Below are 25,279 nucleotides of genomic sequence, written 5' to 3'. Positions count from 1 at the left end.
TTTCTTTCTCTAATCGTCGCTTGCGTTGTGTTGAAGTTTGATTTCACTGTCTTTTCGCACTCTCCGTTTGTGAAGCAAGGGTCGTTTTAAATGGTTATATTTTAAACATGTATTTTTATCACGTCAACATAGAAATATGGGATGAATTTTGGCTGCATAATGCGACATTCCATCTGCTTCCTCCAACTCTATAAAACTACAATTCTTTAATACCATACCCTTTAAAAATCTTTAGAATTCTGTCTTACTGTTGCCACTTATTTTTGTTAAATATTACAATCCCATTTATCACAGTCATGTACTATTGTTTATAAGTTGTTACAAAATTCATTTTTACAGCATGTGAGAATTCTCAATAAGCGGTCATTATTTGCAAGTTTTGCAATATGTTTAAAAAATCTGATGTGTACACCACATGACTTCCTTATACGGAATATTAAATTACACGCATTTTTTCTTGCATTTCATTTAAACTTATTGGATTGAATTAAATCCACTTCGCCGACAGCGTATAAACAACAATAGAATAAATGCATTCTTTAAAATTCACTGTAGTATTTGTTACCATAGCGACATTCTGGCGCTAGATTCACTTAACAGTATTATATTTCGTTCATATTATAACTCATAACGCACAAAATTTATATCATTTAAAGAATAGAATTATCTAATCGTTGCCACATGTTCTATTCAAATACTATAATAAATAATAAAGCTAGAATGATGTATAAAAGAAATTAAGCAAATAAAACAAAAAAGAAACACAGTTTTTCACAGACGATTGAGTATTTCTCATTCAATCAATTCAGTTCTCACTCCGCGAGAAGGCAAAAATACATAAAAACTCAAAATATCTATATTAAAAATTTTAAACACTTATTTCCTCGAAAAAATTCCAGAAAGGATTAAGCATGATTTAATTGGCAATAATAAATGAAGGCGTTATCTTTATTGTTGCGAAGCTACGTTTCTCTAGATTGGCGACAAATCCACTAGTCTGCTGTTTCAAATGTAAACAATCAATGGCCGCCATAAAAAAGAGGCTTAGCGGCACTTAAACAACATTTAAAATTGTTGATAATTCTAAAACTATTGCATACAGATTTACTAGAGATATAAAAACCTTAACCGGAAGATAAAAACAACATAATTCAATCATTTTTAAAGCAAAAAATGTACAATTTACAAGCATATAAGAGTAAAGAAACTGAGATCACTGAGCCGGGTGACAGAGTGGATATATATATAAATATATTTATATACGCTTGGTGCGGCCGATTGCAACCAAAATACGAGGTGCACATCTACATGTTATAGCAGTCCTATATACAAAATTTCAACGTTCTGAGGCTGCTCGTTTTTGAGTTATGCGAGATACGTACGTACATACGTTCGTACAGACGCCACGAAAAATTCTCTTCAGAATTCATTTTAAATCAGTTTTATAATTTTTTTGGAGGAAAAGAGTGTTTTATTCTGTCCTTACGTGCATATATCACGGAAATACATCGTTAAATTGCATTTGAAAGAGGTCAAAATGGGATATTTTCGTTGAAATATGCTGCCTGAAACTTTTCGCGATTACAATACTTCCATTTTACTTTGTACAAGGAAGTAAAAAACAGCATATCTTTAGTTTCGATAAGCAGGAATAAATAAGCATGAATTGACTTTAACATGTGAAAAAACTGTAAACATCAAGTGTCATCCACGACAAGTTTTAAAAAAAATGTATTTGAACTTGGATGAATAAAAAGTATTTTATTAACGATTGAAAATTTGAACAAAATAGAATGTGAGCTAATAGTATTAATTTAATAAAAAAATAAATCGGCCTGTTTGAATTACAGAGATTTAAAATGAAAAATTGCCTAACCTCATTCATAACAAGCAAGATAAGGCATGACAAAAACTAAGAAAGATACGCTGATGACAAAATTTCGCAGTTTAAGCGACAGAAACCTCGCCTGGTTTTTATCTCACCTTTTGGCGAAGCTTTCGTCCCTTCAATATTTCTGATGTGAAAACGTTGCCGAGCTAAACACAAGCGGGCCAATCCAATATCCGGAGTGCTTTCCGTGTTACGGCTGATAACAGAGTGGCAGGTTTATCATCTTGTTGCCTTGGAAACGAAAACTCTTAGTTCGTTGAGGTGCCTGTTTGTTAAGAAACTTATTAACCAGACAGCTGCCTTTAGTTTTGATCCCCTCAAAATCGCTTTTACACCTGAGTTGGCTTGCCTATTCTCCTTGTTTCTACTCAAAATTTGGCCTTGCAACAAATTTGGCTTTCGGTTTGTCTTTGCATGATATCATCGTGCCTTTGAAATGGAAGTATTAAGAAAGCCAGTGAATTAAATACTGTTTTAAAATCCTTGAAACAGTAAGCTGAAGGATAACAGTGGATTCTTTAAGACTTTGCCATTTTTCAAATTCCGTCATTAGTTTTAAAATTAGCATTACCAGAAAAATTAAACTGTAAAATATCATAAACTAATGCATACTCATATTGTTGCGAATTTTGTACTCAGGTAGGTAATTTTAGTATAGTTATAAGTAAAATTGTTGTATATTTCTGTGCAATGTAGTGCGAGATAAATTTTAAGATAAAGCTATGCCGGAAAAGTAAGAATTTAAAGGCATGTGCATTTAGTATTGAGTAAATGGGTATCTCGGTAATATGTATTGAAATTTAAATAAAAGTAATTGACCACTATGTTTGCTGTAACCGCAACTCCATCCTCTTATTGCTTTCTAGTAATTTCGAGAAGCAGAAAGTACTAGAAATATCTCGCGGTCGGTTGAAAACTATTTAAGGCCGAAGAGAGAGCATCTGCTCTCAGTTTAGTTAGCTGCTGTTCTTATTTTTTGTTTAGTTAGCTTGTAGAGCCATTAGGTTCATTGGAAGCAGAAAAGATGAAAAATATGCAACCGCCTTCGCCGGGAATCGAACCACGGACCTCTGGAATACCGGCGCAGCGTGCTACCGTTACACCACGAAGGCACGCTAGGGAAGTGGGAGAAATACCCTATATAATCCCCTTTGTAAAGTGCGACTGGGGTTTTAGGGGACCTAGTCGCGAAATCCTGGGTGCGGAGAATCATCATTCACAACCCTTTTAGTTCGGGCGCCACATGTAGAGTCATTAGGTTAATAGGAAGCAGAAAAGATGAAAAATATGCAACCGCCTTCGCCGGGAATCGAACCACGGACCTCTAGAATACCGGCCCAGCGTGCTACCGTTACACCACGAAGGCACGCTAGGGAAGTGGGAGAAATACCCTATAAGCTGCTGTTTTTATTTTTACCATGAGATCGGATTAGCTTTCTCTTTAGATGCGCTTTGCATTGCGTTGTGTTTAACGTTCTTAGTAGTTTGAAGTGTAACTACTGATCATACAGTGTGATACTGTGAACACTTGAACCAGTCCCTCCTAATGCCTTTAAAATTCTACTATCTTAATTCAGTTACTATTTTTGCCGATAGATGGCGTTACCTCCTCGCGTTTGGTACTACCAGAGGGTATAAAAATCCGTTCAGTGGTTGCTTTCCATTATTACTCTATTGAGCATCAAGTAAATCACTTATGCCAAATTTTTCCTATTTCTGCTCACTTTTAGTAATTTTGATGTGGAGGTACATGGTTTTGAACCATAGGCACTCCGAAAATTGCAAATCATTGGCATTTCCATTATTCGAAGTTCAGATTTTGAGCGTGAAGGTGCAGTTGCCCCTCGCTCCCTATTTTTAACTTCGCTAATTCTTTGTCCTTTGTGTTACATGTTTGATCTGATAGCCTGGCTCAGTAAAAGTAGGCGGCTAATGTAACTCTGATTAAAATTCCGGTTATAACCATGCGCAGTGCTGATAAGGACCACGTGTTTCTGAGACTCCATGCCCTTTAGTTTTCTTCTTTCTAGGTATTTCTTTCGCCTGATGAGGAGGGACCTTTAGCTGCCCTGGAAATAGATTGAGTGTTTCAATATACTTACGCTAAATACAAGGTTGTTTTTACGATTTTGACTTGTACTGTGGAAACTTCCAGAGTTCTTAATAACAATAAATTTTCATTAACCTATTATCGAACTTGTTGTTGTTAACGCTCGCTTGTCTGATCTACAGTGAGCCCAATTCCTCATGGCAACGAGCTCAAGTTTACGCCTGTCGTTGGCAACATCCTTGAGCACCTTACAGGTGACAGTGCGATTTAGCTCACTTCCGACTCCAATTTTAATGGCTCTCCGCATATTTAGAATGATGCTCACATGCCGCATGGACATTATACATTTACAAACACGCATGCCTTCTCCGGGATACGAACCCGGTCACTTCGGCACGGCAGTCACCGATGCTAAGCACTAGACCGGTTTGACGGCATCGAACTTATACATTGAATCTGTTACTAACCCGTACGTACGCAATACTATTAACACGTTGAGAGCCACGTCAGCCATCTGTGGCTGACACTAAACTTTCCGTTGAGCGCTACGTTAGCCATCTGTGGCTGACACTAGACTTTCCGTTGAGCGCTACGTTAGCCATCTGTGGCTGACACTAGACTTTCCGTTGAGCGCTACGTTAGCCCTCTGTGTCTGACAGTAGACTTTCCGTTGAGCGCTACGTTAGCCATCTGTGGCTGACACTAGACTTTCCGTTGAGCGCTACGTCAGCCATCTGTGGCTTTCACTAAACTTTCCGTTTAGGCCACGTCGACCGCCGCTGGCTGACAACTTGTAACATGATATATAACTATAAAATTTACACTGTTTTATGGAATTATTTATGGTTTTATGAATAAAGAAAATTTATTTAATATTTACTTAATTTTGATTCATTACAGGACTAATGGATTTCATTGAAACACGCTAAATATAAAAACGGTTCTCCATTACAGCTATTACAAAATGTGACAACTCTCTTAGTCTTTTTCCGGCCATTACTTCTATTGCCATATTATTCCAATACTATATTATTCCAGCTTCTGCTGCATCTTCTATTACTATATTATTCCAGCTTCTGCTGCATTTTTATCATAACATAATTTACAATATTTCCGTACTTCAGAGGCTTTTCCCGGTTTTCTTTGGAGTTTATGTTGTCGTTTTTTAAATATTCTTGCATTTCTGTTCGATGGAATGTCTTCTTTTTCACAACTTGTAAAGGATAGCGCTAATTCTTTCCGGAATTCAGTAATGCTAATTTTCTGCTTCGTAATATCTTCGTATAGAATGTAACTATTTACAAACCAGACTTGGTGCGTAACGCGTTGAATGAATGCCTATAGGAATCACGTTCCAAATGTAAACTATTCTCTACTGCGGTAAGGAATCAGTGGTTCTAACGTGTTAAAAAACTTATAGAAACAAATTGCTGAGATTACACTTAGCTCATGTTATGTTTATTATCGTTTCGTGCTTACTTGTTCTTAATGGATTGACTGCACACAGAACCGACAGTAATTTGATAAAATATATTTTCCCAAAAGAAGTACGTTACAGTTCTGGAACTTTTCACTAAGGTACTCGTACAGCCCTTCTCAGTATGACAGAGCAGTCAGTATGACTGCTAGGAATATTAAACACAAGCCAATATAAAAAGGCCTCCAAACGCATAAGCTCGCTCAATAATCTCTCAACACTCTTAATACTCTGAGCTAAACCCTGAACTAAACTCCTCCGATCATACGTAAATTTCCAGTACTTTGGATTTCTCGAAATTTACTGGAAGGCATACACAGTTACAGTTACTTAGGCGCGGACACAGTTAAAGTTACATAGGGATCGGACCAGTTACATTTGCATAGGTATAGGGCAAAAATGTCTCTAGATGGTGGCAAAGTTTGGGGATTTTTGGTAATTTCTTGCCAAACTTGGTGACAACTATTAGTTGCCAAACCCGTCACCATCTTAGCGCTATATCGCCAATTGTGTGAGATAGGCGTTTACCTCAACGTAAATGGACTTACTCCTGTAACTCTGATGAAAATTATCGTTTCGTGCTTACTTGTTCTTAATGGATTGATTGCACACAGAACCGACAGTAATTTGATAAAATATATTTTCCCAAAAGAAGTACGTTATAGTTCTGGAACTTTTCACTAATGTACTCGTACAGTCCTTCTCTGTATGACAGAGCACAATCAATAGTCACCACTTCAAACTGCTTGGAATATTAAACACAAGCCAATACAAAAAGGCCTCCAAACGCATAAGCTCGCTCTATAATCTCTCAACACTCTTAATACTCTGAGCTAAACCCTGAACTAAACTCCTCCGATCATACGTAAATTTCCAGTACTTTGGATTTCTCGAAATTTACTGTAAGGCATCTGATGCTACAAGTTACATATAATTTCACTAAAATTATTTACATATGCATAAAATTCTTAACATTATTTTAATGTGCTACTCGTTTCCCAAGAGAAAATTGCTTATTCTTCATGCACGGTCTTTTTAAATACACATAGATGTCACGCAAGTTCATATAAAATTGATTTCATTTATATCTTCGTTTCGACTTCATTTGTGTTTAAACTATCCATCTCAATTTTTCATCTTTCATACTTATACTACTGTGTTATGCACTACAATTAAATTAGGAATAAAACAAAACTGGGCAGTAAAAGTGCTAAATAATTAATGAATTATTTGTAAGATTTTGTTATTGTTCTTCAAATGGCCGAAAACTTGCAATTTAATGCTCTCGTTCAGAATAACAAATACCCGTCGATCATTGAGTCATCTCATCACCGAAAACGTTGTTCAGAATGTACAACATGGAGCGACCGGTTTTTATACCAGATAGAATAGAATGGGGATGTTTGATGGAGGCAAAACGGATCCGAGAGTCTCTCACCCATTCTTCCCTACTCCCAAATCTCTCGAGAGAATTTTCAGCTTACCATTATTTTAAGTGTCCCTATGTCACATAGACACTATACATCTAAGCCTTTTTTTGGAATTCGAACCTGATGACGGCAAAAAATGCCACTAACTCTATAGCTATCAGAGCTGCATTTACTGTAAAATAATTTTAGATAATACTGACTCTTTTTACAGAAATATATAAATATCACAATAATATAAAATATTTTTTCCCCTATACCCACGATTATTTAATCTGCAAAATTATTCTTAGCTTTTCCTATTATATGCTTATGGTTACAACCGAAGAAGAGATGTACTTTGTCGAAAAATAAAATTATTTCTATTTTATTAAGATAACTTAAAGATAATATGAATCAAATGTGATCGGTCTGTTCTGCTCATTGATAATCCACTAATTCTTTCTATTTCTATCCGTTTTTTTGTTCACAAAAGTACAAAATTTCCCTGCTATTCTAAATTCCATTCTAATTCTTTGAAAAATAACAGAATTAAATAATGGTAGCGAATTCTGGTATTATTAATTAAAATTCTTTAGTTCGTCATATTTAATCTGGCGTTTCCTCAATTCACTTAATTCCTCAATTCGCTCTCAAAGCAGCTTTGGTGTAAAAAACAAAAGCCTTATTTGTAAATTCTAAGAAGGACAACAATAAATTTTTCAATAATTTTCAATAAGTGTGTTCATTGTATTGCGAAACAGTTATTTTGTTTCGTCACTATGTGAAAAGTTTAGCAAAAAAAATAATAATAATAATAAACAATTTCAATAATTAAAATTTCTTAATGTAAATTTTTATGAATTTTTAACATTATGTATTTATGAATTTTTAATGTTTGGTAGCTGGTTTAATGTTCTGTATCTGGTATTTTTAATATTTGGTAAAATATATACACTCTGTTGTAAAAAAAATATATGCCCCCAGAAAAAACTGAGCCACAACTACGAAATGCGGAATGCAAATGTGGTTTGGCGAGATGTTTAAGGATTAAACTTGCGGCACCAATCAGCATTGTGGAAGGTTTCAACACGCGTCTGAAGTACAATACTGGTAGAATGTTAGAGGGCAGGTCCGGCGAGTGATGAGGATTTACAACGCGCTTGACAGCTTCGACACACGACATTGCAACAAAAGATACATTTAAGACGTACTTGACGGCGTTACATATAGTTGTCCGACTTTAAGAGGGGTCGCACTATAAGGCTAAAAGACGCCGGTTGGTCGAACAGGCGGATCGGCCGGCATATTGGTCGAAACCATATGGATGGTATCTGTTGTTGGAATCAGTGGCTCAATGAAGGCACAGTCAGCCGTCGTAGTGGCTCGGGATGACCCCGGGCCACCAGTGCTTGAGATCATCTTACAATTAAATGAGTTGCCACGTCTGCACCAACAGTTAGGCTGTCATCGATTCATCGCCATTTGCCAATTTGTAGGGATCCCGGGATATCCAAAGATACGATTCGCAGGAGATTAGGTGATGCTGGGCACAGATCTCGACATCCATTAAGATGCCTGTCAGTGACACTCCATCATAATCAGTGTCGTCTGCATATTCACAAAGCCTACAGACAATTTCGCTACAGGCTGCTCTCATTGGAGAAAACATCTGCTTGGCGGTAATGGCGAGTTATCAAATAGCGAGTTATCGCCTAGTAAGCGTGTCAATTAACGGCAAACAAACGGAAACAGCGTTTATTTCATTCAATATTTTTTTAGGTTATGAAAGAAAGCTTAGGGGAATTGTGTGGAATATATCTTAAATAACCTACTGATCTTATTAATAGTTTATTTGTATTTGAATTTAAACTTTTAAAAGTAGGTAATTGTTTTACAAGAAAAGGTGTTTATATGGAGACAGCATATGCCCTTTTTCGTTATTTCACTTAGGAAGAGTCTATTGTGTAAATTTTCATAGCGCATTAATTTATACAAATAAAGGAATATTAAAAAATTAACCAAATGAAAACATTCAGTAAACATTTAAGGGTGTCGGATACCTATTCTTTTTACGAATAACTAAAATTATATTTTGTTCCATTATATGCTATTTCTATTGAAACGCTTTTCGGGATCTTGGATCGTAATCTTGCGTACTGGTACCTACTACAAAGAGTACAAACCAGCAAATAAAAATAAGAAAAATTAACATTAACAAAAATAGAGAAAATTTAATTTTTAACACCGTACCCGAAGGCGAAAAGACAAATAATGACAGTCATTCAGTAAAGTTAAAATAAACATAAATCCGTATAGAGCAGAGTTTATGAAAGCTACGAGCGGGCATAGAACCGGCGACCTAGAGGTCTGAGAATTATTCCCGCGCTCGGTACCATTAGGCTGCGGTTTCTCCGGTGGGCTAAGCTCACTTTTTGGTGCACGATGCTCAGATACAAATTGTAAAAGCGATGAACCAAAAGTCGCCAAGCACTAGATTCTGTAACCCAACGTTTCCTCTTTTAACCAATCGTAGCAAACAGCAGAAGAAACGGTCTGTAGGCTTTGTGAATAAGCGTGCGTCTTGCATGGTGCCGCTCTCGGTCAAGATGGACAGTGTCCGATTGGAGAAATGTGATCTTCAGCGACGAATCACGCTTTTTTATCAATGCTGATGACTGCCGCATACTCTCTGAAGACGGAGAGGTGAGAAGTCCAATATACCATTACCATTTATTACCGAGAACCAGAACACAGGGTGTGACAGTCTGGGGCGCGATCTGCTTACCATTAATCCTGCTGCGAGGTACTCTGACTACTCATAAGTACGTTGACGACATTTTGCAGGCGATTGTACTGCCTATGTTAGAAAGTCGTCCAGGGTTTCCAGCATGAAAACGCTCGTCCACAAACAGCACGACTTTCACAACAATGCCATCGATGCGTTAATGCCCTCAAATGGCCTACCAGTTTTCCAGACTTGTTGCCTATTGGGACATGTTGGGCAGCTGAATTCAGCCGTGTACAAATACATCCCAACTCGCTGACCAGTTACTTCATTTGTAACACACACCTGTAAAGGGACATTAGCAACGTATGTCCTAGATTCCATGCCCAACTACGTATTGGCTCGTATAGCTGCCAAGAGTGGCTTTACCTCCTACTGATTTTCGTATTCTTTGTAATGCCACTCGTAAATAAAATGCATTTATTGCCCAGGTTTTTGAACATTTGTTTATCTACTAGAGCACTACACTACTGCGACGTTTCGTAGTTATAGCTCAATTCTTCCTGACTGCATATAATTTTTTGCAAGAGAGTGTATTATTTTGTTGAATCAGACAACTGTGTCCTTCAGCAAAAAATCTCTTAATTTTTTTAGATTAACTCTGAAAGACTATAAGCGGCCCTTATGAATTAATCTAATTATTTCCTGCTCATTGCAATACTTTAAACTATGAAATTCTGGCACTCAAATCTATGCTTTGTCTATGTCTTGTCCTGAGGCTTCTTTTAATCAAAGTATTCCACCTGGAATAATGATGAAGATTTAATATAAAGAAAGTCCTACTCTACGAAGGCAACTTAATCTAAAGAGGCCGCATCCACCTGCATCTACCGACCAATTCATTTTCCTAGTGTAATCTGGGGGGAAAAAGAATGTGCTAGAAAATGAGTACGCGAAGATAATTAGAGCGCATTTTTCAAGCGATTTTTTTTCTCAGTCTCAATGTGATGGGCCAGGGAGATTCAGTGAAAAATAATGGAAATTTCTGGTCCCAAAAGTACTTTTATGAGTTTCTTTCCTTTTTCAGATTTTTCATCAATGGAAGAATATAAGTTGTTTCCTCCTTTCCGTAATGAGGTGAAAAAGTTTTTTCCTTCCCAAAACCAAGCTTGGGAAAAAAATTCTAGTGGAGGTGGGAAAGAAATAATCAAGTGTTGAATTTAATGAGAGTTCTCAAAGTGCTAGAGACATCTGATTAAGTTATTAGTTATTTTGTTTTGCCTCTAATTAATGTAAAGGAATAAAAAAGTTGTTTTTTTACAGAACAGTGGCAGTTTTTAATGAAAATTTCAAAATTACTCAGTTTTAAAATCAAATGGATCAAATACAAAATAGGAAATCAACAATAAAAAAAATTCCAAATTTCAAATTTGGGCTTCCAGATGCCTACATTCGCATTAGGATTACGTCATTCAAAACTGGATGGCTCTAGGTACCGTTGTTTTATCACAATGAGAGAAACATACATACATTTATGCAGATTCTTCATTATTTAATTTCTTCAAATATAATACAGGACGATAATATTTGTTGGCAACAGTTTGAAAAATAAAACGGACAAAGCGACGCAAAATCACAAAACGAAAACAATAGTCCCTCAGGGACAAAGCGCTTTTGGACTAATTATACATAAAAAACATTTGTGAACTGGCTTGTGTTTAGGGTTGACAGCATCATTCTACATTATATTTCTTCAGACACGAAGTAGCTGGCAAAGGCGAGTCTCAAACACCCTTACAGCTTAAAAAACATCAGAATGATAATATAAAAGTTTTTTTAAGAGTATCTTAAAATATGAATTGTTTACTTCCTTCTACATCATTCCATTGAATCAAGAATGGATATAGAAATAAATATGCATAGACATACTTCCGCCTCAGGAAAGTAGTTCATAAATTTGAATCATGAAAGCAAACTTTTCTCTGCATCATTTGGGTTCAAAATTCAAAAAAACGCAAGAAAATATAACAAGCATTTTTTCTTTTGTTAAGGTTGTCATCTCAAACTTTTCGCTGTTTATCCTTTCTACCTTTGCGCTGAGTAACACCATGACAGCAGGACCGGTGTATAACGATAAGGGAAAAATAAACAAGAGCTCGTTTCAAAAACTGAATTCTTATAGACCCCGAAGGGATACATTAAACTGAACCAGGAAAAAGAAGGGGGAAGGAGAAGTGTAACTGGAAATTCTGAGATTTATCTTTTCATGCTCTGCGGGGCCATAAACTATAACTCTGGCATCCATTTACAGAGAAGTTTCTCTTTAGACTTTTGAAAATGACATGTATGTGAAGAATTTCAAAGCCATCTCCAGTTATTTTTATGACCTCATTTTTGATTCGTTTTCACCTGCCTTTGACTTGTTTACAGTTGTTTTGAACGTTTCGTTTAAAAAAAAGAGGATATAATAAGAATTTTTTTTAAATATTTTTAACAAATATTTCAGAAACCACTAACGTTAAAACTGTACATTTATTTTTCTATTTTCCTAATTTTCATACAAACTCTTTATCTGCAAACCACTATTAACTAACTGAGCGTAGGAAATTGTTTAATGATTAATCATTTATAAAAAAATAATGGCATTTATCGAAGAAAGTTCGCCTTCGAAAATTTTAACGATTTAAATTTCATTTATATATATTAATTTTAGGAAATGTTATATTAATTATATCATTTTAAAGTGTTAAATATTTAATACTATATTTATGGCTGTTAAATATTAAAATACAATTTAATTTTGCATTTTTTAAATATGATTTTATTATGAATGATTATTTAAATAATTTTAATTCTAGGCGTGATGTAATCAGCTCCCTAATTGGTTACTGAATATTTGTGCATTATCGCGCTATTTTAAAATTTTATTATTCATCTTTTCGAATTCCTCAGATTTTCAAAGATGAATGGATGTCTCCGTTTCCGAATAAAGATGAATGTTGTTATTGGTAATTACCAAGAATTATTGGTATCGGCATAAAAAAATTGCCGTTTGAGACCTTATTTGGCCAACCTGGATTTCCTAATCAAAGATTTATTTATTGTTACAAGGGTCAGAGGAAATTTATTTAAAATTTTTGGAGGAAACCTTGCTAATTGCTTCTTCAATAAAGTGCGAGAGATGTGGATAACAGATGAAGATCGTTTTTTTTTTCCTGATACTTATCAATATACGTAAAGGTAAAATGCTTAAAAAAAATGTGAGTACATATTTTTCTTTTACTTTATTATTGTATACTTCAATTTTTATTAAAAAATTAATACACTTTTTTAAAAAATTTCTGAGATATTTATTGCCACATATGTTTTAATGTTAAATAATTATATCCTATAAAACTTATTTTAAAGGATTTGAATTTAAGTAATTGAAAAATTTTAATTCTTTTAAACCGTTGGTATCATGTTTTTAATACAATACTCAATTTAAGTAATATTTTATTCCAATTAAATGTTGGCGCAATGTTTTTATTCTATTATATGAAAGTAATAATTTAATCTTACTTTAGCCTTTTATACTCTTAGTAAATGTATTTATTTAAATTTTCCAGTTATCTTAAAAAAAAAAAAAAAAAAAAAAAAAAAACAACGTTTTCAACAAAAAATTAATCCATTATTTTTAACGATATTTATTTTGTTAAAGTTTCGAACACTTTACTATGCGTGAAATACGTAATAACAGCATTTTTCAAGATGGCTGACGACTGTAAAAACCGCGCCAACATTGGCGCCAATGTAAATCGCCAAAAATCCGTGCAACCGTCTACCAAAGTAGTACCCTATTCTTCATAATACAATGAAAGAAACTGCACACTTTAAACATCTGAGAAGGATAAATTGGAAGCTGGAGCGAAACTTCTTAACCAGAATATTCTTAATGTGTTTCAGTACACATTCCTTTCTATAGAAAGCGACATAAAAGAGTAATCACGTTGTATTGTATGAATTTAATCAAAATGTAAAGCACAGAGTTTGGCTAACTTCTGTCACCACGCTACTATTTCAGAAACTCTCACAGAAATTTCTGTTCCTGCTGCTCATGGCCACCGCTTCAAGAACTGAGTTGTGAAGGTGAGCCCAGATTATTAATGACATGCTTAGAAAACTTTGGCGTCAGTTTAAAGTGCGAATTTCTGTGAGCTAGAAATTCATGTGATGAGTTCCTTAAGTCTCGCTCATTTGGGAGCAAAGTTGTCGAAAACTCATTTTAAAATAAGTGGCTTCTTTGATATTAATAGGCACTGAGATCCCTGAAAGAAGGGTAGGGTTTAGAAAAGCTAGTCTTTTGACTAAGCAAATGTATTTTTTCGTATACTGATGACAAGATGAAGAATAATGGGCTTTACTTCATCTGATAATAGAGTTATCTCATGTTGATTTATGTTTTGCATATATCAAGATTTTTTTCCTTACAATTCGAGATAAAAAAATAAATGAGTTACTTAGGTAGTAAAACACAGTACTAAAATTGAGCTGGAATTGAAATTTATTGTTTTTAAGCCTTATGAAACCCAACCTGTCACAGAAATGTAAAATAAAATGACATAATTCTGTATAAATGAAGTACATGTAAAATACAGAAAACGAATTCTTTTAGCATGGAAAAGGATTATGAGCTAATTTCTAAACAGATACACAAAATGTAAATAAATATCTGATTTTGTTTCTTAAATTTCATATATTTAATTCAGAGCCTTTTCAGTTGATTTTGACACTGCAGTAAATTTTATTGAGGTATAATTGAGATATAATTTATTAAGATTAATTTTACTGAAATTTTATTGGCATTACAGTAAATTTTATTGAGATATAATAATTTTATTGGAGATATAATTAAAGAACTTTTCCGTTATCACTGCATTTTATACTACTTAAGGGGACAGTGGACGTTCAAATACTTTTTTTTAATTATTTTCATAGAATTATGAAATTTTGCATGCATATATATTTTACTATAATTATATCAAATATCTTTGAAAAAAATTTCTGGATCATTGCAATTTAATTTTTTTTTTCAAATTTCTTTTGAATTTTTAAAATTTTTTCAAAATGCTCCATGCGACTTAATTTTTGTTCTGTTTCTTGTTATTTTTGCTTTATTTTTATTAAAAATGCATTGCAAACACAACTTAGTATCAATTAGTGAATTGCATAAAATGTTAGTTTTTAATTCATATTTCTTTCACATATACCTGAATTTTGGACAAAATTTCCCACTTTAATTGGACTTTTTATCCCCTTAATGAATTCGCATTCAAAAATGCATACTACTTTTTGTTAAATGTATAAATGGAAATCTAAATTACAGTGATTTTGAACATAAAATAAAGCGCATGGAGCATTTTGAAGATGTAATAATGGCGAAAATTTCAATATGAGAAAAATACATTTTAAGAATATTTTTACGCTTACCTATAATATTTACTTCTTACCATGTCCCCATGTCCTAATATATGATTTTATTTAATATAAAATATTTTAACATTATTTTACGTATGCATAAATAATGTTTTTACTAATAAAATCGTAGAATGGTAAGAAATACTAAATGTTATTTTAGAAATTTTCTCGAACACTTTCAGTAAACTCATCCAAATACATTTTTTTTAAACTAAGAATCACTTTAAAAACATCCTGCGCCATATGTTTTCCCTTCCTCATTTACATTTTCATTATGTTTACCTACCTAACATTTTTTTTTTTTTTTTTTGTAATTCTTCTTTTCTTGTATTCAGTCGAACCCCTTTGATGGAATTGAAATTTATTGTTTCTTACCTTCGAAAGAATTTATTTAGCTGAGACGTTAATTAAAAACTCTGAAAAAGATCATTTTTGCGCTCATTCTTCCGAATGGCAACAGTTTCGTGCCCTGGAGGTAAAAATGCTTTATTTCGAAAAGTGTTGCCACTTCTTGCTTTCAAATAGTAGAGTTTGTAATCAAAAATTTGTAAGTTCTACAAAATAACTAAAATTATCATTGCCAAACATTAAACGCATTATTATTATTATTATTATATAAATAAGGACATATTCTGTTATTGAAGAAAGCACTCGATTGCATATGACGTTATTCGTGTCGAAATTGTTCCGTTAATCTCAGCATTTTAAAAAAGCTACTGTTGGCAAGTTTTTTGTTTCGGGTTAGGGTAATTGACACGATATGTTATTACCACATTAATTCTTTTGTTGATATTGAGCTGTTACATTACATTAAATTTAAATCATCAAGTTAATTATAATACACATATATGTATTAACCTGCAGTTTCAAAAAATTTTATTTCCTAGTTTGGCAACAAGAAAATTATTTACGAATTGGTTGTTGCTTGGAAAGAATGAACTGATTTCATTCCTACTGAAATGTTTTTATTCATTTTCTTTTCAAGTATGCATAGAACTTGTAAATTTTCCTTTGGTCGCAGGCCCCTCATATGGCCGGCTTGCTTACTAACATATTTTATTTTTTGAGAAAATAGCGTAGCCTCGTATTATGCTACGGAATTCTTTTACGAAATATAATGTATGTAACTGCCCAAAATAAAACACGATTTATTTTAATCGGTTTAATAAAACCTTGAAGTCTACACGAAAACATCTGTGCATTCCTATTCATTTTTATAATCCCTTTTTGCTCAGGTGCGAGACTTTTATGGTAAGAAACCGTTTATTCCCTCCACTTATCAGAAGAGGCGTGTTTTTAGCGTGGGATTCTGTATTCTCCTGTATTTTCATTAAATCGCAAACGTTTCCTACATAAGGAACAACTTATTGGAAAAGTGACTAGCATTTGGATAGTGTGCAGGGACCTCTCCAATGTTTGCATAATGACGTAACAGCAAAAGATTTCAGCTGTAGGATATTGACATGGTTATTCATTTTTCCATTGGTTCTAAACTTGATTTTAAAAATATGATATAGGTGCAAATCATCTAATTATAGCCTGTCAAAGCGCCAATATGTCATTTCTTTGAATTTCAAGAGAAAAACCTTTGTTTCAGCGTTATTCAAGTACAGGTTTTTAACAGTAATGCAAAACCCAAGATAACATTACGAAATTCCAGTACTATAATTTTTAACTGCAGTATCATAAATTTTAACTAGTGAGACAGAACAAAGAAGACTTTCATAAGAGTTAGACACTTAACATTATCTAATCAATAGTATCCGAACACAACTCTACTTTTGAGTTTACGGTGCAAACGACAGAAATTAATGAACGGTATCCCCTTTCGTAATGATTATATTTACCACTCTTCTAGGAAAAGCTAACCGCCTGCGAAAAATATCTCATTTGGAACCATTCTTCAAAAGAGTGGCAACTATGCCTTATTTAGGGTGTGAAGATCTGGTTCACAACCGACGGCCCATTTCCTTGCATTGGTGCTCAATAAGACTAGGATTATGTGTCGTAACAGTCCAGTTCAATCACTGAATATTCATTTTACAAAAAAAGCAAAATTGCATATGCTGGATCTGGTTCTAGTTGACCTTCCATTCAATACGATCTGGTTCTGGTTCATCTTGCAGGTGCAAGATGAACCAGAACCAGATCGCAACGAAATACAAATTGGGTCCTCAAATAATGCTACAGCATACGTAGGATAGATTGCTCAAAAATGCAAAAATCTGAGTCCGTGTTTAAAGTATCAGCTGCACTAACCATATAGCTGAAGCCATATCAGAGGGAACAGTCTCCACCTTCGATCACCTCCACTAAACATTATTTGTGGCAAAACTCTATTAACGCTGTGATCATTTGCATGGCATTCTTCACATCTGCACGCCTTTCATTGGAATGTCAAATCACGCAGCTTTATTCTTCGCTCCAAAGAGTATGATATCATTGTTCCAGGCTCCACTCACAATGCTGATTACGTAATTGAGGTAGGGGTTGGCATAGGATTTTGCGTGATACCTTTTATATGACTAGAAGCAGCGCTTGGAGAGTAAAGTGAGATTTACGAGGACTATGAAAAAAAGACCAAACGTTTTCAACGATGCGATTGGCATGGTCCACCTACTGGGTAATTTAGAGTTAGATATCGAATAACTATAAACTGAGTAATGTGCATTAGCTCTCGTCGAATTAATGAAAAAGCAAAAATGAAGTAGCTGTAGGAACGATACTTATTTATCAAATTCTGTTTAACCTTTTGAGACCGGGGCTTTGGTAGCAGTAAAAGCTACCAAAAGACGGGGAATCTTGAACCAAATGCTTTTCCCCCTTTAAGAAATCACCTCCTATTTGCAACAAAATTCTTGTGTGTAGTTTAATGGATTCTCAGAGGGGGAGGCATCTATGTCGCAAAAGAAAGACCTTTGAAAGAGATAAGTGGTTAAAACCCTAGGGACGTCAAATTTGACATTTCAATCCAACATCCCAGCCTGGAAAATGGGGGAAAAAGACATGGCCACTAAAGTGGACAACCCCGTCTTTTCAATTTCAAGTTGGACTCTATGAACACTTTAATTGGACACCCCGTCTTCAAAAGGTTAAAACTGGAGCAAAGGTTCACAGAAACGTTCAAAATGCTTAATCAAGCAAACAATGGTGACTGCACGAGACGCATGCAGTGCTACTATTGGTTTTAATATTTTAAGGAGAATAGAAGTTCGGTTGCACATAATCCAAGTACTGGATGATGTTCCATGTGAACAGACGATGAACATGTTCAGAGTACATGAATTTGTACCTCGCCGTCAGACAGTAAACAAGGAATTCTACTAGAGAATTCTAACACGGTTAAGAGTTGCTGTGCATAGCAAGAGATCTGAACTGTGAGGGAATCAGTAGAGGATATTGCAGCATTACAATGATCTAGCTCACGCATCTTTCCAATTGTTGCTAATTATTCTGACAAAACATCGCCCTTCCGTTATGTTCCACCCATCCTTTTGTCTGAGCTTTGGCTTTCCAGATGCTCTTTCCTTTTTGAAAATTTAAAATCACTTTGAAAGAAGATCGTTCCCAGTCCATAGAGGAAATTCATCAAAATGCAGCACCATCTGTATATACTGTACCACCATATTGTACGCCATCGAAAAAAGTGATTTTTAGCAAGCGTTCAAAAGTGGGAAAAACTATGACAACAGCTAATTGACACTACAGGGGAATACTTTGAAGGGGATGCTTGCTGAAATTTCGTATACTTAGCAATAAAGCAGGAATAACAAAAATTCAGTCCTTTTTAAGCAGTCCTTGTATATTCTGTGGCCCAGCTATGAATCCCAGTATTTATGGTAACAATTTAATAATAGTTATTCTAACCTAACAGCCAGAATGAACCTCGTATTTGGTATCTATGGTTTCTGCAGATTCCAAGCGATTTGTTTTCACAACCCAGTTTATACATTTTTCTTCTTCAGATGGCGTAGCCGATCCCGTCATGGTTACACTGACATAGTTGAAGCTCCTACGGATGGAACACTTTCAAGAATTCCAAAATCTCATTTGCTGCAACAACGATATCATATAACTTATCGTTTCTCAATGTTAGAGAAATCGCTTAATTTACTTTCGAAGCTATGGAGCAACGGTGATATTCCTCTCCAAACCTGCGTTGAGATATCACCAGCAGGATCCACTCCGTGTAGAGGGCGTTCAGATACTCTTAAGGGGCGTTCCCACTGGGGTTTATCTGAGCTAATGGAGTCAGTTCCTTGTGTCGACTAGCTCCGCTGTGCCTGCAGTTCAGATGTTTCAACTTGCTGGCCTGTGGTAAAAAACTGTTTTTGGAGATGGGTCGGCTACTTCAGTTGTCTCCGTTAGCTCAGATAAACCCAAGTTGGAACGGCTCTTTAGACAACTAATGTATTTCTTGATCTAATAAAACAGATCTAAAAGGTAGAAGTTTCACTGTATTAGTATTACTTACCGCCCATCATGACATTCGCTATAATGAGGGCCATGCATGATATGAACAGTAGTAAGCAGAGAGTTACCAGAATTCTCTCAGTGTTGGATCTCCTGTGCCACCAAATGCAGTTCCTATGACAAAAATAAAAATGTATTTCACACTTTTCGAAAATAACTAAACCAAATACATATTTAAAATAGTAAAATGAAGAAGTTCGAAGAAATATTAGCTGTTTCTAATTTTGTTAAGAGAACCCCCGGTTAATAACTGTTTCATTAATTTTTAATTTTAGCATCGGCTATAAATGATCTTCGTGATTAATTTTCAAATAAATGTTCACTGAAAAAGAACTGCAATTTTTATTTCCTATATTAAACTTCAGGTCAATTTTCTTACATTCGCTGGCACAGTTTTATGTTTAATTTTTAATAGACAATTTTCTTTTCGTTAAATGAGTTGCATCAAAATTCGGAAAGGCCTTAGTTCGTTACAAAAGATTAATCTTTTCCAGCTAATGTTATTAAGATCTTAAACTATTGCCAAAATTGTATTGTTATTATAACTTTCTTAACGCTTTTAAATTCACTGTCAAGTGATCCAGTATTGGATGACCTTATTTAATGATAGCCAACACTTTTAATTTTTCTATGATTAAACTGCTTATAATAAGTATACATTATTATTTGGATTATGGTAAAACACACAAAGACCCATTGCTTAGGAGGTTCTCTAGGGGGATCAACTGGGGGCAACCCCTGGTGTATTGTCTAAGACCTGTGTTTAGACAGACTTCTAGGGTACATAACATGCCTTCACAAGGACTAGAGCAAACGATTGTTCGGTGGTCCGTTCAGGTACGATAGAAACCGTAACGGTAGTGTCAAGTCTGTCTCATGCTACATGGTAGGTATAGCAAAGGTTATCCTCGGGGGTTCGCCCCCGTTGGTCAGCTTAGACGGACTGACGTTGTCTGAATTTTTTTCGGTGACCAGCTGGTGCCTGATCGCCCTGTCTTCTACTCATAAAACTGACCTTATTCATTATCGCAGCTGATCACTAACGGCTTGTGCTCCCGTGGATCGCCTGTAGAGGCTTATTCATCACTCTGTGTTAAGGCCTTTTCAAAATCTCAGGTCAGGAAGTATCTAATTTCTAGTAGACTGCCTAAGAGGTGGGGAGGAATTGCGGTAGACGCTCCAAAGGATAGGCTATAAGGTATTTCTCCCGCCTTCTTGGCTTGCCTTCGTGGTTTAGTGGTCAGCACACTCGGCGCATATGCAAGAGTTCAATGGTTCGAATTCCGGCGCGGACATTACTTTTTTTAATCTCTCTTGCTTTCAAAAATACCTAATATATCTACAATGGCGCTCGAACTAAGAAGGTGGTGGATGATGATTCTCCACCCACCGGGATTTGGGAATTGGGTCCCTAATACCCAGTCGCTTTTTAAAAGGGGGAGTATATAAGGTATTTCTCCCGCTCTCTTAGCATGCCTTCGTGGTGAAGCGATCAGCACACTCGGTGCGTATTCAAGAGGTCAGTGGTTCGAGTTCCGGCGAGGGCACTGCCCGTTTTTCATGTCTCCTGCTTCGAAATAACCAAATGTCTCTACAAGGTTAGGCTATTTGAATATGGAAAAACAAGTAAGAGCTGCTGCCTAAGGAAAGATATACTTTTATTAAGTTACTTTTAAAGGAAACTAGCTCATATTTCTATAACATATAGTAAAACCACTAAAACCAAGCATACAGTCAGCCTGTTCGTCTGGAATCTAAACCGGGCCAAACTTCCAGTATATGGCGGTCATTGATGGGGCGATTCTGTAAGGGAGACTGGATCGTATTTACAGTATACATGGAGAAACCATGAAAACAACCATGCAGTTATTTTGCTCTCCGAGAAGAGGTTTCATATCCAGTGTTCAGCTATTTTACATTTCGACCAATGCAATATAATGATACTCCATACAGTCTCCCAAAGTTGTCTGCATTTTGTCTGTTTTGCAGCAAATTTAATTTATAACTAGAGTTCTGAATATTTCTGAATCTGTATACACTATGTCCACAGAAATCCTTATCCAACCTTTATTTTTGAAACCCTTTGTCATATGCTTCAAAATGTATCAAATGACGCAAATATTCGTGATTTGGAGTTTTTAAATTTAAAGAAATCAATTTCATAAAAATTACGAAATTTGAATTTTATACTTTTCTTCTGTCCCTCTACTTTAAGAAAAATTAGACCTTAATTTAACCTTTAATAAGAAAATTTAACCTTTAAGAAAATTTTTACGGGTTAAAATAAATAAGAATAAATTTTATTAATTTTTCATCAGATTTGTGCATTCAATCTATTACCCATACGCTAGCAACAATATTTTATATATTTAATATACGTTTATATTTAATATTCTATACGCTTAATATAGTTTATATTTAATATTTTATACGTTTAATACACGTTTATATTTAATATTTTATATTTTTAGTAAACGTTTATAATATTAAAAGTTTTACATTTCTCATTTTATACGTTAATGACTTTTTGTGCGACTAACAATTTGTGATTCTAAATTAATCAAACTTCATAAGAATGTTAATAATATGTTTTGAGATTTTAGAAGATCATAAATTACTTGGGCAGAAACTCTTACGGCGTATCACATGTGCCATAATTATAAATTAAAAATATTAGTAAATCGCATAAAAATACCATTGAATGGAGGATAAACTATGTATCAGCCTCAAAAAATTATTAGCCCAAAAATGTGTTAACTCAGAAGGGTAATTGGCATTTTGCGTCGATTCACTATAAAGGTCGAATCACTTGTGAAATTGTTGCCATCAAATATTATCGCCCCGTATTATATTTAAAGAAATTAAATAATGAAGAATCTGCGCAAATGTATATATGTTTCTCGCATTGTGATAAAACAACAGCACCTAGAGCCATAAAATTTTGAATAATGTACGTGTGCACCTGAATATAGGCATCCGGAATCCCAAATTTGGAAATCGGAATTTTTTTACGATCTATTTCATATTTTGTAAAGCATTTATGAGTTTTTGATTAAGAAACTCAATGATTTCAAAACGAGCAATGCACCATCGTACAGAAAGAAAAAAACACTTTTATCTCCAGCGCGCGAATACTGTGTGTCGGAAATTCTAAAGATATGCTATTTTAAATATTTTCCGATATTGCTGTCGAATTCAGTTTTATGGTTTAAGTGAACATGATATTTAATAAATACAGGTAACACACAAAACGTTAAAAAAAGATCTCAGAAATTTCATATATTTTTTTCCTAGTTTATTTGTAAACGGATCTCTCAAGAAAAATATAAAATGATGCTAAAACCTGCAAATTTTGAAATTAAATATCTCAATCTATTTTGGGTCAAATATTTCAGCTACATTTTTTATAGCAAGTACAAAATTTTCCTAACTATAAGTATGCGGGCGGAAGAACATGTTAAAGTTATATTTCGTAATTATTACAAAATTGCTTTTATTTAAATTTAAAGTTGAGATAAAGCAATACTTGAGTCATTTAAATTCTTTTAATAACTGTGATATATATGTGTACTACCAAGTGTTGCTAAAATAAAAGCCGGTGCAGACGGTCCTAGTCTAACACAGTCAGTCTAAACATCAAAAACTACTATGGGCATAATTTATTAATAGAAGCATTTATATTTACAAATTATTTCTTTTTTCAGAGCTGAAAGTACTTCCTTGTACGAAGTAAAAAGGAACTATTGTAATCGCGAAACGTTTCAGGCAGCATATTTCAACGAAAATATCCATTTTGACTGCTATCGAATGCAATTTAACGATGTTTTTGCGTGATATCAATACGTAAGGAAAGAATAAAAGACTCTTTTCCTCCAAAAAAATTATAAATAAAACTGCTTTAAAATGAATTCCGAAGAGATTGTTTCGTGGCGTCTGTACGAACGTAGGTATCTCGCATAACTCAAAAACGAGTAGCCTCAGAACGTTGAAATTTTGTATATAGGACTGCTATAACATGTAGATGGGCACCTCGTATTTTGGTTGCAATCGGCCGCACCAAACGTATATAAATATATTTATATATATATTCACTCTGTTACCCGGCTCAGTGATCTCAGTTTCTTTACTCTTACATGTTTGTAAGTTGTATATTTTTTGCTTTAAAAGTGATTAAATTATGTTGTTCTTATCTTCCTGTTAAGGTTTTTATGCCTTTAGTAAATCTTAATGCAATATTTTTAGAATTATCAACAATTTTAAAGATGATTAAGTGCCGCTAAGCCTAATAATGTTTTTGATGGCGGCTATTGCTTGTTTACATTTTAATTAGTGGACTTGTTGCCAATCTAGAGAAACGTAGCTTCGCAAAAACAAAGATAACGCCTTTATTTATTATTACGAATTAAATCATGCTTTGTTCTTTCTGGAATTTTTTCGAGGAAATAAGTGTTTAACTTTTACTTAATTTTTAATAATTTAATTTTTAATAATTAGTAATTTTTAATACAGATATTTTAATTTTTACGTATTTTTGCCTTGTCGCGATGTGAGAACTGAATTAATTGAATGAGAAATACTAAATCATCTGTGAAAAACTGTTTCTTTTTTGTTTTGTTTGGTTAATTTTTTTTATACATCGTTCTAGCTTTATTATAGTATTTGAATAGAACATGTGGAAACGATTAGATAATTGTTTAAATGATATAAATTTTGCGTATTCTGAGTTATAATATGAACGAAATATAATACTGTTAAGTGAACCTAGCGACAGAGTGTCGCTATGGTAAACAAACAGAGTGAATTTTAAAGAATGCATTTATTGTATTGTGGTTTATGCGCTGTCGGCGAAGTAGATTTAATTGAATCCAATAAGTTTAAACGAAATGCAATAAAAAATGCGTATAATTTAATATTCCGTACAAGGAAGTCACGTGGTGTACACATCAGATTTTTTTAGCAAAGTTTTTATGTTATTTTTCTTCTAGAAAGTCACATTCGGTGTCTATTTTTGAAGAATGTTTTCATTACAGATTCGCATTACAATATATAGCTGTATTACTTACGCACTTAAAAAAATATTTTCGCCCGTTCGGTCTCCCTTACAAAAATTACGAACAAAAAATTTCGATTGGAAAATCACAAACAGAAATAGTTTGATAATCGAGATACTGTTGTTTATTGAAAAAGAAGAAAGACATTTGCTTTTCGAAGAAGCTTAGACAACTGAACTTCAAAATAAATTATACATTGGACGTTGTATTTTTCAATTTGTTCTTTTTTAGAAAGAAACTTTTAGTAATTGAAATAACAAAAGAATTATTGAAATAATGCAGAGTCTAGTTCTGATAACCCTAACCATTTACTTGCTGTAAGCTTCAAATTCTGTATTGTAGTGCAAACGCTGGGGACCTGAATTGCGAAGACAGCAGAAATACAAATTCGAGTCACGCATTGTAAATAATGGCATTTCGCTATTCGCGGAATTAAAGCTATAAACAGATAACAATAGTTGAATACATTTTCATTTCAGTTTGATATTAGCATAAGAATGAACTCCCGAGTGAGTTTACAAAAGAAGCTGTGAAACGTAGAAGTGCTAACTCTACGTCAAGTGCAATGTTTGAGTTTAAATTTTCTTTTCTAGTAAATGCTAAGACATAAAAACAATCAAAAACTCGTTAAGCATTTTTCAAATAGATAGAAGCAATGACATAAAAGGCAAGCAATAGCATTCATAGTCTTACGTTTTTAACATTAATTTAATGGCAGATATTTTTTATGTATTACGAAAAAAAAA

General features: G+C 34.1%; 1 protein-coding gene across 1 annotated transcript in view; it reads right to left on the bottom strand.

Moving 5' to 3' along the window:
• The window catches only part of LOC118179507 (neprilysin-1-like), a 402,935-nt gene that overhangs the window by 262,035 nt on the left and 115,621 nt on the right, over positions 1-25,279 (bottom strand). The window contains exon 2 of the mRNA XM_085827523.1: positions 19,484-19,596. Within this exon, the coding sequence (XP_085683649.1) occupies positions 19,484-19,596 (113 nt within the window). The remainder of the gene's footprint in view (positions 1-19,483; positions 19,597-25,279) is intronic.

This window comes from Stegodyphus dumicola, chromosome 12 (genome assembly GCF_044657685.1).
Source record: "Stegodyphus dumicola isolate Sdum_Otavi_A_Nest chromosome 12, ASM4465768v1".
Lineage (NCBI taxonomy): Eukaryota > Metazoa > Arthropoda > Arachnida > Araneae > Eresidae > Stegodyphus > Stegodyphus dumicola.
The sequence above is the reverse complement of the archived record's forward strand: the minus strand, read 5'-3'. Positions and strand labels throughout refer to the sequence as shown.